Below are 18,314 nucleotides of genomic sequence, written 5' to 3' on the forward strand. Positions count from 1 at the left end.
AAGGTGGAAGCAACCCAAGTATCAATCTATGGATGAATAAACAAAATGTGGTATATACATACAATGGATTATTATTCAACCTTAAGAAGGAAGGCAATTCTGACACATGCTACAAACGGATGAACCATGCGGACATTACGCTAAGTGAAATAAGCCAGTTACAAAAAGAAAAATACTGCAAGGCTCCACCTATATGAGGTACTGTCAAATTTATAGAGACAGAATGTAGAAGGGTGGTTGCCAGGGACTGGGGCGAGAAGGAAATAGGAAATTCTTGTTTAATGAATATATATAGACTTTCAGTTCTGCAAGATGAAAAGAGTTATGGAGACTGGCTGCACAACAATGTAAAATGTACTTAACAGTAGTGAACTAACTGTACACTTAGAAATGGTTAAGACAGTAAATTTTATGTCATCTGTATTATGCCCCAATGAATTTTTTTTTTAATGTTGAAGTTTGTTTTAAAAATTAGCTAATTTACTTATGGAACAGTTTGATCCCTTGAATCCTGTTTTAAATTTTTACTAGGGTGTGACTAGTATAGTTGACGTTCCAGGGATAATTTAGCCTTGCTAAAGTATAATCTTTACAGGGTCTTAATAATTGCCCCTAAGGATTCTGGAGTTGGTAGTCAGAGTTCACAGGTCTCATGCCATGTGTGAACTCTGGGAATTTTTCATTATACAACTCCCTGGTTGTTGTCAGTCCAGCTTTTTGGAGTTTCACTCTATCAAAGCAGGGCCTAGTACTCAGCAAAGACACAGATTTTTTAAAATTATTATTTTTTTTAGAAACAGGGTGTCGCACTGTCACTCAGACTGGAGTGCAGTGGTGCAATCACAGCTCATGGCAATCTCCAACTCCTAGGTTCAAGTGATCCTGCTGGCTCACCTTCCCGAGTAGCTATGACTACAGGCACATGCCACCACATCTGGCTAATTTTTAAAATTTTTTGTAAAGACAGGGTCTCACTACACTGCCCAGGCTGGTCCTCAAACTCCCAAAGTGCTAGGATTACAGGCATAAGCTACCACATCTGGCTAGACTTAAGATTTAAGTCTCATTAAATGGGCCTAAATACCTCATAATCTTCTTTATATTCTTTACCACTATACCTTCGGGCTCCCTTCTCTATGAACTAATTCTCATTTCCATACCCTCGTAACAATAATGGCAGGAGGGCCAATATAGTAGCAGCATTAACAATAGAAGTTATCATCTACTCAAAGACTAATTCAGTGACAAATGTTTTCTATAAAGTTACTTTAACCCTCATTAGTCTGCAAGATGAATAGAAGTAGCCTTCATTTATAGATGAGAAAGCTGTGGCTTGAATAGTTCACATAACTTGTGTAAGGTTACACAATATTGCTAAAGCTGAATCAACCAGATCCAACTCAAAAGTGCATGATTTTCCTGCCTCTTCTCCCACTTACATCTTTAGTCATGGTATACGTATGATGTCTTTTAAGCCTCAATCTGAAGTTTATGGAAAACTTCTGATTAACTTTCCCTCACTTCAGCATTTAGCTATTTGCAGGATATTATTGTATAACGACTAACTTATTTTAGTGTTGTTCTCAAGTTAAACTGATAATAAGTTCCTTGGTATTAGGGACTGCTTCTTACAACTCTTTAGGCTTACTATAGTAGCTGCTCAATAACATAAAAGGACTACCTCATTAACCAGTGTGATATTTGCAAACCAGCTATAAAAAGCTGAAATGATTCTATGAAACACTACTGCAGGGCTTTAAGTTTTCTGGAATGTGTTACTGTGGATTTGTGTCCTAACTATAAAAATCTACAGGGTTATGTCAAATCCCCGAGAAAAGAAAAAATAGAAATATTAAAAGCCACAAAAATAAGAAAAAGACTTCTAAGAGACAAACTTTAACAAAGTGCATCTCAAGATACTCATTTCATCCTCTTAAGTCCTAGAGACCTAATAAGATTTATATTTAACACCTCCATAAAAGACTTAAGATTTTACTAATCAGTAATACTTTTGTTACTACGGGCTCTTGGGATGCATAATAATGACTACAGCTGTCAGTAAAATCATACACTCTGTTAGTATATTATTCTCTAGAATTTATCTCACAACAGGGAAATTAGTTCAAAGATGGGCCATGAAGCATATTATCCAAGATGTGAATTACTTTATGTTTCTATAGGTGTTTATATACCCCAGCTTACTACACAGATGGTTTCTAAAGATATTTTATTCCTTTATATATACCTAGAAGATAAGGACATGGTTCTGATTTAATTATTAGCCTTTAAATTGCAAAATAAAAGTTGTCATTCCCTGTGTTGCTGGAATAAAATGAGAATGCTAGCTGAACCAAGACCATGGATATATTGATTTTAAAAGCTCAGGTTTCTATTTAATGGAAATTCTCTAGAGAATTTGCATTTGGCTCTTCAATGCATCTGGGACCACCACCAACCTACTACAAATTTTAATTTAATTTTCTGGATCTCACAGGCAATGTGAATCTCCAGGAGAGGCAGAGGGTTACCACAGGCTTGTGGTAGGAACTCTTTGTCCTGCTCCTTCCAAAGCCCTAACTGAAACAAGGAACTATCCTTTTCCACAATAAGTTTACTTCTACTTGCTCTTACACTGGTCTGGGGATTCCAGCTTTACGCATGAAAATCTAATGTGATCTTCTGTGCTACTACAGTCCTAGACTTTGTCTTTTGTCTCTTGCACCTGGATAGGCTCCAATTTACCAGGCTTTCAGATACCAGGGATAAAGCATATGTCAAACACCTCTAGTGTTCTTTATTTCTGTTGATCTGAACTTTCTGAAAGTTTCTGGTTTCCTATCTACTGACTTCAAAGTTCAGTCATGCTATAAGAAATGTTTTCCGTATTTTACCTACAATTTGTAGATTTTGGGCACCAAGATGTTTGTTTCTTGTCACATCTAATTTACCACCTTGCTAGAAATAAAGAGCTCTAATTTATTCCAATGCTACCTGAATTTTAACAGCCCCCTGTCCCCTTTTCAAGTCAAGAAACTGTTCTAACTCCACATCCCCAGACTGTTTTTTCTTATTTTCCCAATCATTTGACAATTTCCGTCCTAATCTTTCTCAACCTCTTTGTGGCATCTAACTCTGTATTCTGTTCTTTTTTAGGCTTTTATGACACATATGGTTTGATTTTTCTTATTTATGTATCATTTACTGACATCTTTTCTTCCACTTCCATCTCAAATGCTAACGTTTCTTAGGTCTCCATTCTTGTTATCTTACTTTCCACTTTATCCCTGGGTCGTCTCATTCACTGCCAAAGTTTATATATACACTGATGGATCTGTGTCTCTACCAGAGATGTCTCTCAAACTATAAACCACTACTTAAAACTGTCTATTCAACATGTCTACCTCAGTATCTCAAAGATAGTTCAAATCTAATATATCCAAATCTGAATCCATTATCTACTGTACCTTCATGCATTTCTTCTGTCATGTTCCATTCTCCACACTGTAATGTTGTAGCCTTTTTTCTAAAATACACATCTGGTAGACTATATTGGTATCCATAAATAATTGCTCCCCCTTCCTTAAAAGAATTATACCTCCCGGCCGTATTGACATAAGACTTAATCAGGTGACTTGCTTTGGCACTGAAATGTGAGAAGTAACATATGTCATTTTTGGGCAGAAATTTTAAGAGCCAGTTAGTGCTTTATTATGGCCCTTTCCACTCTGCCACAAGATAAGCAACATTCCAGATATAGGCTGTTCTGTCAGTGGGGTACTAGAGGGAAGACAACTTGAGCAGGCTCTTGATGGTCACACAGCATTTTTAAGCCTTTCTTGTTTTAAGTCACTGAGATTTGGGGATCATTTTTTTAAATGATTTTTTACAGCCACATTTCTGCCCACCATCACAAAATACTCTTTGGAAACTAGTGATACCCAACTATGTGTTTGTGGGGTTTTTTGTTTGTTTTTGAGACAGAGTCTCACTGTGTTGCCTAAGCTAGAGGAAAGTGGCATCATCATAGCTCACTGCAATCTCAAACTCAGGTTCAATCGATCCTCCTGCCTCAACCTCCTGTGTAGCTTGGATTATAGGAACTCACCATCACACCTGGCTAATTGCTTTTGTTTTTTTGAGAAAGAGTCTCACTCTGTCACCTCGGCTACAGTGCAGTGGCATCATGATAGCTCCCTGCAACTTCAAACTCCTGGGCTGACCCTGGCCTCCCATCCCAGCCGACCTGCCCCAGTGGAGCTGTGCCCTGGCCGTGGTTGTCACAGCCGTTCCTTAAATTACGAACATAGTGATCCCTAGGTACAAGTAACCTTTGATATAGCAAGCCTGGGGCCAAAAAAAAGAAAAAAACAAACAAAAAACAAAAAAAACTCCTGGGCTGAAGGGATCCTCTTGCCTCAGCCTCCTCAGTAGCTAGGACTACAGGTGTGCGCCATAATGCCCAGCTAATTTCTTTTATTTTTTGTAGAGATGGGGGTCTCGCCCTTGCTCAGGCTGGTCTTGAACTACTAAGCTCAAGCGATCCTCCCGCCTTGGCCTCCCAGAGTGCTAGGATTACAGGCATGAGCCACTATACCTGGCCATTAAAGATACTCTTACTCTTTATGTTTGTTGTCCCACTTGTCTCCTCAAATTCAATATATATTAGCGTACGTGTCACTTCTCCAGTGATGCTTTCTTTAGTCATCCCAAGTGATTAGTGCTGGAGTTTCTGTGTCACAGCATTTTGTACATTGCTTTGTTACAAAATTTAACACATTGCTCATCAGTCTGAATTCTTGAGGGCAGTAACCTTATTTGTGTTTGTAACCCCAACGCTTAGTACTCACAGTAACCTTTAATAACAACTCGACTTAATGAATTAAACAGTCTCATGGTAAGAGAAACTTTATGAATTTACATATCTTTTTGTTTGTTTGTTTGTTTACTGAAGTAAAATATTTAGGTGATTTGTTCATAGATATGTCTCTTATCAAAATCTCATTATTCATTCAAGGGTTGGTGAACCTTTTCTGTAAAAAGCCTGAGTAAATATTTTAGGCTTTTGAGAATACATATAATGGCTGTCCCATATTATTTTTTTTTTTCCCCAAGCTTTTAAAAATGTAGAAACCATCCTTAGCTTGAGGGCTACACAAAAACAGATATTGGACTGCATATGGCCCACAGACTGAGTTTCCTTACCCTAGTCTAGGTAGACATCACCAAAATTAGTCATTCATTGTTAAAGAACATAAAAGTCTCCCCAAGGTAATATAAAAATAAAGCACTGGTTGGGCACAGTGGCACATGCCTGTAATCCTAGCACTATGGGGGGCTAAGGCGGGAGGATTGCTTGAGATCAGGAGTTTGAGGTTGCTCTGAGCTAGGCTGAACCCAAAGCACTCTAGCCTGGGCAACAGAGCAAGACTCTGTCAAACAAAAAGAAAACCAAAAACAAAAAAGCACCAACAGAGACACAACTACCACTGCTGTTTGAATTCTACTATACCTTTGGCACAATTGGACTAATAAAGAGCTTCTGAGGATAATCAGCAAATCAATGATTGAAAATCATCACCAAGTAAATGCCACAAATAACATATTGATATATTTTGACAGTGAGGCCTTGTACTGATCAAAAAATTAAAGGTTCTGACCATAAGTCACAAATGATCTAATCAAAGACACAGAGATGGAAAGCTAAGAGATGATATGTCACTTCCTTGTTTAAAAACTTTCTACAATTTCTCACTGTGCTTAAGGGTCTACAATACTGGTCCCTATCTACTTTTCCAGCCTCATATTAGAAAACTGTCTTCTGTCTAATCACTCTGGCTCTTTTATTTATTTTTGTGAGCTCTCTATTTATATATAACCCTTATATATTGCCTTCTGTGGCTAAAATGAATCTACTACTCCCCATCTCTTCTAATAAAATTAATAAATTAAAAATTATTTTTTACTTTTCAATCCTCAGTAAACGCAGATGAATATAAATATTTTTTTAATAAACACATATACTATCAGTAAGAAGGAAATTGGAAGCACACCCTAAATGTTTGTACAAATTATACAAATATGTTATACTGTATTAATATGTTATATGTATCAACATTTCAAAATATACAAACCTTAGAAATTAGAAAGTTTAAAAATAAATATTAATAGGGATTCTTCTGATAATCTCTTGTTTTGCATATGCCTAGAGATTTGTGAATACTACTTTGGAAATTATTACTTTAGTCAACAATTTTATACATATCTAAATCTTTATTAAATAGCTCCAATCCATGTACCCCTATTTCACAACACATTCTCTAACACCTCAATTCAACTTTTTAAAGGGGAAGGCCACTATATTCTTTCAATGTACATTATTACAGATTCTCACATGTCAAGAACTTTTGTTTTTCTACAATATTATATTGTAAATCTTTATTCTCAAGTAACATATGAGAAACTATCTTGACAGTCTGGTAAAACAAACAGCACTAGCCTGTTGAAGAAGTACTCTCAGATGAAGACCTCTTCCGGGTAGGGCTACAGTTTGTGCTCTCTGATGGTCGCTGGGAAGGTTTATCTGAGGTTGGCTGGGAACCTGGAGAGATAGGAAAAGATAGAAAGCATAGGAAAATTCAAGTCTGAAAATAATATCAAACCCTTCTGTGTTAAAACTGTATAATTTAGTTGCTGCCACTGCCATTCCCTGTAATAACATGACTTGTAAGCTGACAATAGGAGGAAAATAAGCAGAGGATGAACCACACTACACGTTGCTGTCAGAATTTCACAGGCCTCATATTCATAACTTCTCCTGTTACATGAGCAGAGGGAAAACTAATTTTAATAGACGAATGAACAGAATACAGGATTCAGTTTTTATGTATTATGACTGTGAAACATTATTAAAAATATTAATAAAAATTACTAGTAATATTCTAATCAAATCTAGTCCTTATTACTGATTAAAGGGGGCGGTGGTTCATGCCTGTAATACCAGCACTATGGGAGGCTAAGGCATGAGGATCTCTTGAGGCCAGAAGTTTGAGACCAGCCTGCTCAACATAGCAAGTCCTTATCTCTACACACACAAAAAAAGACAAATAAAACTTACAATGCAATTCGTTAGGAACAGTTGGTGTGAGAAAAGCAGGTCTAACCTGAGCATTTCTTTTTTGTTGTTGTTGTTGAGACAGAGTCTCACTCTGTTTCTCGGGCTAGAGTGCCGTGGCGTCAGCCTAGCTCACAGCAACCTCAAACTCCTGGGCTCAAGCGATCCTCCTGCCTCAGCCTCCCGAGTAGCTGGGACTACAGGCATGCACCACCATGCCCAGCTAATTTTTCTATATATATATTTTTAGTTGTCCAGATCATTTCTTTCTATTTTCAGTAGAAACGGGGTCTCGCTCTTGCTCAGGCTGGTCTCGAACTCCTGAGTTCAAACGATCCACCCGCCTCAGCCTCCCAGAGTGCTAGGATTACAGGCGTGAGCCACCGCGCCCAGCCAGCATTTCATTTAATAGAATCAGAGATGAAAAGTAAAAGGTCGAACCTTAAACCCACATATCCTATCCAATTCACAGAAGTCATTTTCACATTCTATGTTTTTCCTCTATAGCAAATTCTAGAACTGGTGATTGATTTATCCATGGAATAGAATAAATCTTTTAACATTGTATACTTAAGGTTCCTTGCCTATATATATAACAGCTTATGAAGATAAAGAAACTCAATTTCCCTTCAAAAAGTCTCATACTTTTAGCAAAACTCTAAATCAATTCAGCATAATTTAACACATCTCTTGCTCAAGAGAAAAGTGTATTGTTCAGGTAAGATTATTTTCCGGAATAAAATATGCTTGGTTCCAATACTGGATTTCTTATAATCTAAAAAGCCAGCTGTTGAGAATACATAATGAATGTCCACCTTATGTTTGTTAAAAAAAACTAGCAGCACTCTGAAAGGTTCACTTTTAACTTGAAAATTACAAATAAAAAGCCTTACATACAAGTAGAGGCACAAAAGGCACAAGAAATCAAATACCTGAAGATGAGATTTTAAAGATCTGCCTCTAAATGAATGCCCAAATGAAGAAGTGACTAATTCACTGAAGGACAACTTAGGGACACAAGAACTTAATGGAGCTAAGTTTCTCATATTTCCCTTTCTCCAAGAGAAACAGTAGACTATGAGCTTTGTTTTAATTAAGTGGTATCTTAAATCACATCACTGTAAATAGTCTTTTAGTAGGCTACTGGCAGCATTGCTCAGGTGAGACAAAAGACTATGTGTTGCCATGTGAAAGCAACAAGTTATACTTTTTGGGAATCTGATGCGATAGTACATTCTACTTCTGAAAACACAGTGATGACTGACGTAAAATCTATTCAAGAAGCAAGACTGTTTATTATTAAATCTTAAAAACAGACACAAAAGGGATCTTTAAAACCAACAGTACAATAAATCCCTCTGGAGTGTAGTTCAGATAAGATTTCCACTAAAGAACTAAATATTTCAATAAAACATCTAAGAAGTAAAAGCCCAGGCATCAGTAAAGACTTAACTTTAAGTATTAATACTGAAACCTTCATATACTGGACAGATATGTATTTCCTAGCCAGCCAGACACATAGCCAAGACAGAAGACAACAGTGGCCAAGAAGCTTGAGATATCATTCAACTCTGTTTATCACTGTTCCTGATGAATGGGCAAAACAATCATAAAGTATCAGGGAAAGAAGGGGTTTGAGAGCACTTTTCATAAAGTCTTCTTTCTCAGTCATAAACTAACATTTATTCACTTATTGAGTACAGTTTATGTGCTCAGTACTGTGCTAGACATCGTAGAGGTGGGGGAAGAGATATAAAAACAGTAGTATAATAGTCTCTGCCCTTAAGGAGTTTTTTAGGGTTGTGTATTATCATTATGTATTAGATTTCAGGTGGCTATTTGTGCCATCCATTCTTGAGTGCCGTCTTCAGTTCCTAGGCTATTTGGTAATGTTTCCCAAATTTCTTGGTCATCTTCAAGAAAGTCTTGATGAAGGCTTCAACTATACCTTTGATCATCAGGATATCCTGAGAATCACCCTGCCTGGCCTCACCCACCTCAGGGTAAAAGAGGGTACAGGCACTTTCTTCAAAGCTCCTTCTTTTGGTGGCATCTGGAGCTGCAGAGGCAGTGGGAGGTGGAATGGGGGTCAGATCCCCGGAGATCGTTATTGGCAGCATTGTACAGCAATTCCTGAGAAACTGAAACAATTGAGAGAGAGATGGCTTAGCTCACTTGGCTTCTGAGCCACTTTTCATTTCCTGAAAGTAATGGAAGCCAGCAGCCTATTTTTAGGATTTAACAGGAGATTTAAATAAAACTTCATTCAGGAAGGTTCTCATTTTTTCATTTTTAAAAGTCTGTCTGAAATCCCTATTCATTCAGAGCAGAGCTGTTCTTAACAATATTCCATATTTAAAGAGAATACAAGTTGTATCCCTGAGATACAGATCTCCATGGCTTGGTAATCATCAGCTCTAGAACCTTATTTCACTTAAAAACAGTGCTTACGGAAGGAGTAAGAGGATGAGGATACCTGAAAAAGCATTACCTAATGATGTAAAGCAACCAAGTTTAAGACTGAAAAATGATGCTATAACTTACGTGCAAGAAGTAGCAACTTGTTAAAGATGTTTAAAAGTATGTTAAAACTAGCCCAAACAGCAAAAATCATATGAAATCTGCAAACATTATCTCCATTACTGCCAGAAATAAACTGTCTTATAATTGCCATTTTATCAGTTGGGTGGGTAGGGAAGAACAAGACAATGTCCAGAGAGAACTAGCATGTCCGTTTCAACGGAGACCAATATATATTTATGTTACCTAACCTAAAACAGAATGCAATGCAGAGTTGAGTGTGGTGGGGTTTTAAGTACATGAACTATGGAGTAAGGCATCCTGGGTTTGATTCCTGGCTCTGCTACAAATTAAACTACAGAGATCTACGGAAGTAAATGTGCCTGAACTCTGGTTTAATGAAGCCCTCTAATTCACAGTGTTGTTGTGAGTCCCAAAATGAGATAACGTAATGCAAAAATCATTTCGTCAAATTCAAAGTGTTTTATAAACATTAGTGACTATTATATATAAATGGGCTCCTTAGGTTTATCATAGAAGTTTTAGACCATATATAGTTATGTCACACGCTTAATATTGAACACGCTTAGGCTAACATTCAATATTAAAATAAAAATAAAAGAAGGCCAGGCACGATGGCTCATGCCTGTAATCCTAGCACTTTGGGAGGCCCGAGAGGGGAGGATTGCTTGAGGCCAGGAGTTTGAGACTAGCCTAAGCAACAGTGAGATCCCTATCTCTACAAAAGATAGGAAAAATTAGCCAGGCATGGTGGCATGCACCTGTACCTCCAGCTACTCCGGAGGTTGAGTCAGCAGAATCACCTGAGCCCAGGAGTTTGAGGTTGCAGTGAGCTATGATGGTACCACTGCACTCTAGCTCAGGTGATAGAGCGAGACTCTGTCTCAAAAATAAATAAATAAATAAATGAAAATCAAATAAGAGCAAGGACTTATGCCCAATTAGGGAGCTGGAACTAATGTATAATATCAAGTACTGACCTTAAACATAAAATGAATCCAATGAATCCAGTTAAGAAGTACTACTAAGGTAGGAGGTACTCTAGGGCTGGTAGGTACTTGTAAGATAAGGTAAGTTTCCTCCAAAGTGAATCTTCTAATTCACTGACCCTTCACTATAGCTTCCCCAGAGTGGGCCCAAGAGATGAGTCAGAGCCAGAAGGTATTTGGTTTTCTGTTCAGTTTTTCTTTTACCAGGGGAAAAAACAGTTTTCTGCTTTCCCTACATTGTTCTTTCTGTTGCTGTTCTCATAATGTGACAAATATTTGCTCAAGTCTCAATAGCGGTCATTTTAGATCTGCCTGGAGGGATGTGTGAAGACTCTCTACTCCTCAAAGGACAAGAAGTTTGTATGTATTCTAGTTCACAAAAATCTGATATTTCCTCAAAGAATACACACAGAGAACACATATAATCTTAGATCTTAGAGAATTCCCATCTTTCCTCATTTCCACAGCCTATAAAGTGGAATAATTAAGTACTTCAGAAGTAAATAAAGGAAAATCCTCATTTTCTGGGAGTTCCCATGTATACACGTTAAATGAATTTGATAATCTTCTCTTAAAAAATTAGTAAATAAAGAATATAAATGGGAATTCCTCAGTTCATGAAACTATCGGGTGAAACACTACTGGGTGTCTCACCACTCCGATGATAACAGCTTCAGAAATAAGTTTAGAAATTCTATACACATAAATGAAGGAAGTAGATAAGTTGCAAAAGAAAATGTACCTAAATAAAATTGGACTTCACCATAAATTAAGTTGATTATTGGGGGAAGGTCATTTTCTTTGGTTGGAAATAAAGGCCTTCATGTAAAGAAAGCAGATTACTAGTAAGGAGAAAGAATGAAAAAGAGAGTATCATAAATTGGAATAATACAGAGGGAGTTAAGAATTTAAAAAATGTAGAAATGTGAAGGAACCTTGGAAATGGTTTTGATTATAGACTCTCTGGACTTTATTTGGCCATTATTTGATGAACTTCTAAAGATAAAAACAGATTCTGGAGAAACATTTTTGTCAATTTAGACAAAAAAGGAAAGAAAGGCGGTACTTTTATAGGAAAACTATAAGATGAAATTGTGGAAAGAATGGCAGAAAGTTGAAAAAGGAAAAAGATAACTGGATTATAAAGAGGTAAGAATCTGAACTGAAACAAATCTAAGATAAAATAGGAATACTACTTTTTCAGATGCCTGGGTATGAAGATAGAGTCGAATGGGCAAAGATATCAGAATAGAGAAAATTCCCACTGATGATAGTATCTGCAGTGCAAGAGGCATTCTGAAGAAAACATGAGAACAAAGATTTATCTTAACTACTTTATTGAAGCCCAGAGTATTGTAGGCTAAAAAAAAAAAAAAAAGGAATTTCCCTGGTGCCAAATATAAATTAGCAAAAGAACACAGTGAATGAAATCAACAGTTGGTTATAAAATATATATTTTAGTCTAAATAAGCTATTAAAACTTTTGTAACTTAATATAGTATGAATTTTGGTAATACCCTATTGTCAGTTCAATACCACAAACCAAGTAATTGGGAAATGGTTTAAATGAGCACAATGTCTGATGTTTATGCTAGAAATATCTTTGTGTAAATTATGAAAAAACAGATTAAATGTGCTAGATTCAAAAGGTTGCTATGCAGTAGTCAGTTCAAAGATGTTATCAATTTATTTTAAAATAATATTTTAAAGTATTTTCTACCATTTAAATCATCTGTTCCCACCAAAATTAAATCAAGTTACAAAAGTTTAGTTTTAAAAAAGAAATGCCTCTTTTATTATTTATGAGTCATGGCTATTTGGGAATGTTTGTTAAACAATGGTTGAATCAAAACCGGTTGTAATAAAAATGGCCGCTATGGTAAAAGAATATGAACACAAAATACTGAACTATTTGGAAATTTCTGATCAAGTTTTTTGTTCCCAGATTCAAGTTCTGAATCCTTTGCTATGGTTCACAGCTCATAGCAGCCCTGGAAACTTCATGTGAATGAGCTGAATGCTGAGATAAAAGCTGGTTCCACAATAAAAACAGCTGTTTCCAATTGTGGGAAATACATTTACAGAAAGCAATACATTTTATCTGACTCACCAATTAAATACACTGTAAGAGAGAATGATTCAGAGCTTGTGCTGGTGATTTTTAAGCAAAAAAACTCTTGTGTTTTTCTTCCTGTAATTAGGATATTTCTCATAATGCCCAAATCAGATCATTCACTGAAATGGAATTCCTCTGGAAATTCCCAGAACTGCACTAACCACACCACAATCAATTTTCTGCTTTCATCTTCAACATGCTCACACTTTTCTTATGGGTATAACTTTTTTCAATCATTTTTATTTTCTTTAACTGATACATGTTTGTACATATTTATGGGGTATATGTCACATTTTGTTACATGCATAGAATTTATAATGATCAAGTCAGGGTATTTGGTATCTATAACCTCAAGTATTTATCATTTTCATGTGCTAGGAACATTTCAAGTCCTCTCTTCCACCATCTTGAAATATACAACACAGTGTTGTTAACTACGGTCACCTTACTCTGCTATCGAACATTAGAATCTACTCCTTCCATCTAACTGTATGTATGGGTGTATCTTATAAAACTAGAGTAATCTTAAAAACACTAGCGTAATTGTCCAAAATTAGTATATTCTGATCAATGCTTATACTCTTCAGTTAAAAACAAAACTCAGTATTCTTTGCTTCAACCAATATGCTTTTACAGTGAATGTACTTTTTTCAAACAAAAAGATTTAGTTCCCATTTATCCCTGGGGGACAAAATATTCAACAACATTGAGTGCATCAAAGAGTAATACTCAAGTACATTAAATCATCTACAATAATGTCCCATTGTCTGCTTATTCTATCACTTGTAAGCTATAAATGCAAAATACTCCATGCTACTGCTCTGCCCATTTTTGAAATCAGGTCACAAGTTCTGTAATATGCAGCCAGCCAAGAGTCAAATATGCTGAAAAACAGAGATGGAATATCTGACATTCCAGGTCAGAAACTCTTTCTCACTAGATCTATTTCATGTCTACCTAACATACATAAACTAATTAAATACAATCATGTGGCAGGATTGGGTAAAACCAGGAAACCTGGTCTCACTTAAGTATATAATTTCACCATAATTTTATTTGTATCAAGTCGATTTTATGTTAGTTTATAACACTTAGTATAAAACAGTCTATAAATTGGAAAAATAAGCTAACCACAAGTACATAATTTATAAAATGATTAGAGCTGTTACTCTTTTTAATGCTTTATGCGATTTAATTTGTTTACTTTAAAAATGTTCAGGCCTGGCGTGGTGGCTCACGCCTGTAATCCTAGCCCTCTGGGAGGCCGAGGTGGGTGGATTGCTCGAGGTCAGGAGTTCAAGACCAGCCTGAGCGAGACCCCGTTTCTACTAAAAATAGAAATAAAAATTATCTGGACAACTAAAAATATATATAGAAAAAAATTAGCCGGGCATGGTGGCGCATGCCTGTAGTCCCAGCTACCCGGGAGGCTGAGGCAGTAGGATCGCTTAAGCCCAGGAGTTTGAGGTTGCTGTGAGCTAGGCTGACGCCACAGCACTCACTCTAGCCCGGGCAAGAAAGTGAGACACTGTCTCAAAAAAAAAAAAAAAAAAAAAAGTTCAATAATAAGTCAGTTTGATTCCCCATCTTTGAAACAAGTAGAGAAAGGTTAAATGCTTTGCTGTAGCCTACATATGCCTGTGCCCCTGATCTGATTCCATTTATTTTTCCTAAAATTTACATCGACATAATTTATGAAATATGCCTGTTTCATCCCAACTAACGCTTATGATAAATACAGTCAAGACAAATTAGTAAATAATCTTTGTTATTTTTTCCTTAATCAGTTATCAGTTTGAGATATGTTTTAATTAACAATCTGTACTTTGCTTTTTAAAAAATTCAACTTGTTATTTTAGAATAATTTTTCATTTACAGAAAAGTTGCAAAGATAGTACAGTGAGAAAATATTTCATATACCTTTACTCAACTTCCCCTAATGTTAACATTTTACATAACTATGGTACATTTGTCAAAACCAAGAAATTAACATTCGTATAATACTATTAACAAAATTCCATCAAACAGGTAATTGGGCAATTGAAAACAAACAAAAAAAACTCCCACAAAATTCCAGCCTTTGTTCAGATTTCATCAATTTTTCCAGTCATGTTCTCCTATTCCAGAGTTCAATCTAGGATATCACATTGTATTTAGTTGTCATGTCTCCTTAGTTTCCTCTGTTCTTTAACAGTTTCTCAATCCTTCCTTGTTTTTTCAGTTCCTTAATATTTTTGAATAGTAGTACTGTTCAGGCATTTGTAGACTGCCCTTAAATTTGTTGTTTTGGACTCCCCCCCCATTAGACTGGAGTTATGAGTTTTGGTAAAAATACGCAGGAATGACATTCCCTTTCAAACATATTACATCAGGGAGTACACAGTATCATCATGCCTTATTACTGGTGAAGTTAACCTTCCACGTGATTAAGGTGCTTCTGCCAGGCCTCTTCACCATAAAGTTATTATTTTTCCCTCTCCATACTTTGTTTTGTTAAGAAACTAAGTCCAGCCCATATTCAAGAAGCTCCACCTCCTGAAAGGGATGATCTACACATATTATTTGGAATTCTTCTGTAAGGAAGATTTGCTCTCTTTCTACCATTATTTATTTAGTGAATCATTTATATATATCAGCATGAATTCATGGATATTTATTTTTTAGATTCTAATCCAATACTCTCATCATTTATTTTGTTGTTCAAACTGTTCCAGCTTTGGAGATTGGAGATGTTTCAGAATAACATTTGTCCCAAGGAGGCGGGCACAGTGGCTCAGGCCTGTAGTCCAGTCTACTTGGGAGGCTGAGGTGGGGAGATCCTTTGAGCTCAGGAGTTTGAGGTTGCAGTGAGCTGTGATAATGCCACTGCACTCTGGCCTAGGTGACAAAGCAGGACCCTGTCTCAAAAGTAACAATAATAATGATTATAATGTCCCAAGGGTGATCAATAATTTCGTACTACACAGAATATAGTAAGAAGTTTTTTGGGCATTTTGACATGATACCAAATTAATGTAAAATGAATCTATCTTCAATTTATGTATGGAAAAAACTGAAGGCTGAGGAGATCAATTTAAAATAATATGTAGTTAAGCTGTCTTTATTTTACTTGTATGTATACTTTAAAAGAAAAAAAACTACTTGATATTAAAGTAATCACAGATTGAGAAAATGTAATTATTTCTTTAAGAGGATTCTAAAGAATAACAAAATATTATAAGGAAGAGTAACAAACCAGTCAGAACTGTTACAAAACAGTGAGAAAAAAACAGCAACATTTAAAGGTGTAAGAATTTTAATTGTTTACATTTCTTCACTTCCCATTCACTCCTCAGACTCCAGAAATCTAACACTTGCTACTGTTCTCAGATCACAAAAGACAACCTAACTGCCAAAGCCAATCATCCGCATTCAGCCCTTAACCAACAGTGTCTGCAATGCCTGACACTCTTGACTAGAAACTCCCTTAAGAAACCCAGTGTACTCACCCTAAAAATTATTTCCTCTCATGGCTTCAATAATTACTTATCTAAAATTTTTAACTTCAGGTTTGACCTATCATTTGAGCTACAGATCCACAAGTCCCACAGAACAACATGGAATCCAAATCTATTTTCTTCCAGCCTTCTCTTTTTGCATACCTCATTTCACTTAATCACATCACCATTCAATCAATTGCCCAAGAAAGGTATCTGGAAGCCATTCTAAAATCCTCCCTCTTTTTCTGACTTCTTATCTGAATATGTCTTTTCTATCTCTATCTTGCTTCAGGGCCTCATAATATTTTGTGGGGACAGTTTTCCAAACTGATCTGATCGCTTTTCTCTAATCCATCTGTCACATTGCTGTCAATATAATCTCAGTAAATTATTCCTCTTATTAAAATCTTTACCTTCTCATTGCTTATAGGGTAAACTCCAAACTCTTGGTGTCTTATATAAACAAGAGGCTTTATGATCTGTCCTCTTCCTATTTTTCCAGCCTGATCTCTTGGGTCCTGTATCAGACTATTAATATTAACACTGAACTAACCACAGTATCACATCTCCAAGCCTTTTCAAAGCTGGTTTCTCTGTAAGAAATAGTCTTCATCCCTTATTCTTTGCATGTTAAACTCAAAACTCCTTCCCAGCCCCTTTTAAATGAGTCCCTCACTTCTCTGCTCCCAAAAATGCCTTGTGAATATCTCGATATTGGGAACTATCTGTGTAATCTGCAAAATTCGTTTAGGGCAGAAATTATATCTTATCTATAATCATATTCCCTGCACTTGGCACACAACAGGCATAAAATAATTGTTTGCTGAAAGAATACCTACCATCATAACGGAATAGTTAAGAACAAAAAACAGTTATAGAGTGTTCCCTAAACAAAATTAAGGCCTCATTTTCAAACTGATCAAAATAAAAGATATCTAAGCTTGAATTAGTACTTTTGTCTAGTATTTTGCTTAGCTAAACATCTTCTCAAATGTTTTTAAGAGGATATCTAAACCTATTTTCACAGCTACCTGAAAACAGTATCTAATAGAACACAGTTTCTATTAGAAAATCAAGTCACATCTCCATCCAAGAATAACTGTGAAGAAGACAGAGATTCCAAGATAGAGAGTAATTAACAAAAGAATTTAGATTTGTGATATAATAAAGAATATAGCTGGTCTTTGTCTCTGGTCCTAAGGCACAGAGCTTCAAAAACCCTTGGAATTTTCTAAGTCACAGAAATGTCTTTGTTATGCCAATGAGGTGACTTAAAAACCAAAGACATGATTAGAGGGCTGAAACTCTGGGCTGGCCCAACCTCCAGGGAGTGAAGGAGAACCAAAGATAGAGTCCAATCACATGGCCAATGATTTAATCAATCACACCACATAATAAGTTCCTAATAAAAACACTGGATACTAAGGTTCAGTGTACTTTCCAGATTGGGGGCACATAATGATATGCTGGGAGAGTAATGTGCCCAAATTTCACAAGGAGAGGTAATAGAAGCTCTATAAATCCTTCCCCCACCAAATGTTGCTTTATACATCTCTTCAATTTGTTGTTCCCGGTGTGTACCCTTTGTAATAGAACTATAATTGTAGTACACAGTGGTTTTAGTAAGTTCTGACTTATTTTAACAATTTATTGAAATTGAGGGGGTTGTAGGAAGTACCAAATTTTTAACAGGCCAGACAGAAGTACAGCTGGCTTGGAAACTCTGAAATTTGTGACTGGCATCTGAAGTGGGGGCAGAGTTGTGATGGACTTTACTCTCAATTTGGGGTCTTCACTAACTCCAGGTAGTTAGTATTAGAATTAAACTACATTATACAATATCCAGTTGGTGATAAAGAATTAGTGTTGGAGCAGTGACTTCTAGTAGGTCTTAGTGGTTTTTGCATATCATTTTTTAAAGACAAATAATAGACAAATTTTTATTCTTAAAGCAGATTATTCTGGGATATATTAGACTCCCCCGCTATCTTTCTCATTCCTTGAGGACCCTAACTAAAACCAGGATCACATCCATCATTTTCACCCCAACCCCTGAAATTGTCCTCTTAGGTGATTTC

The 18,314-nt window shown here is 36.2% G+C and overlaps 1 protein-coding gene across 7 annotated transcripts in view; it reads right to left on the reverse strand.

The window, feature by feature from the left end:
• ASH1L (ASH1 like histone lysine methyltransferase) overlaps positions 1 to 18,314 on the reverse strand; it is a 182,927-nt gene that overhangs the window by 94,234 nt on the left and 70,379 nt on the right. For 6 of the 7 annotated variants that reach the window (XM_045545305.1, XM_045545311.1, XM_045545309.1 and 3 more), the window contains one exon: positions 6,497 to 6,598. The exons of the other annotated variant lie outside the window; for it this stretch is intronic. In XM_045545305.1, the coding sequence (XP_045401261.1) occupies positions 6,497 to 6,598 (102 nt within the window). The remainder of the gene's footprint in view (positions 1 to 6,496; positions 6,599 to 18,314) is intronic. 7 annotated transcript variants of the gene reach the window in all.

This window comes from Lemur catta, chromosome 3 (assembly GCF_020740605.2).
Source record: "Lemur catta isolate mLemCat1 chromosome 3, mLemCat1.pri, whole genome shotgun sequence".
Lineage (NCBI taxonomy): Eukaryota > Metazoa > Chordata > Mammalia > Primates > Lemuridae > Lemur > Lemur catta.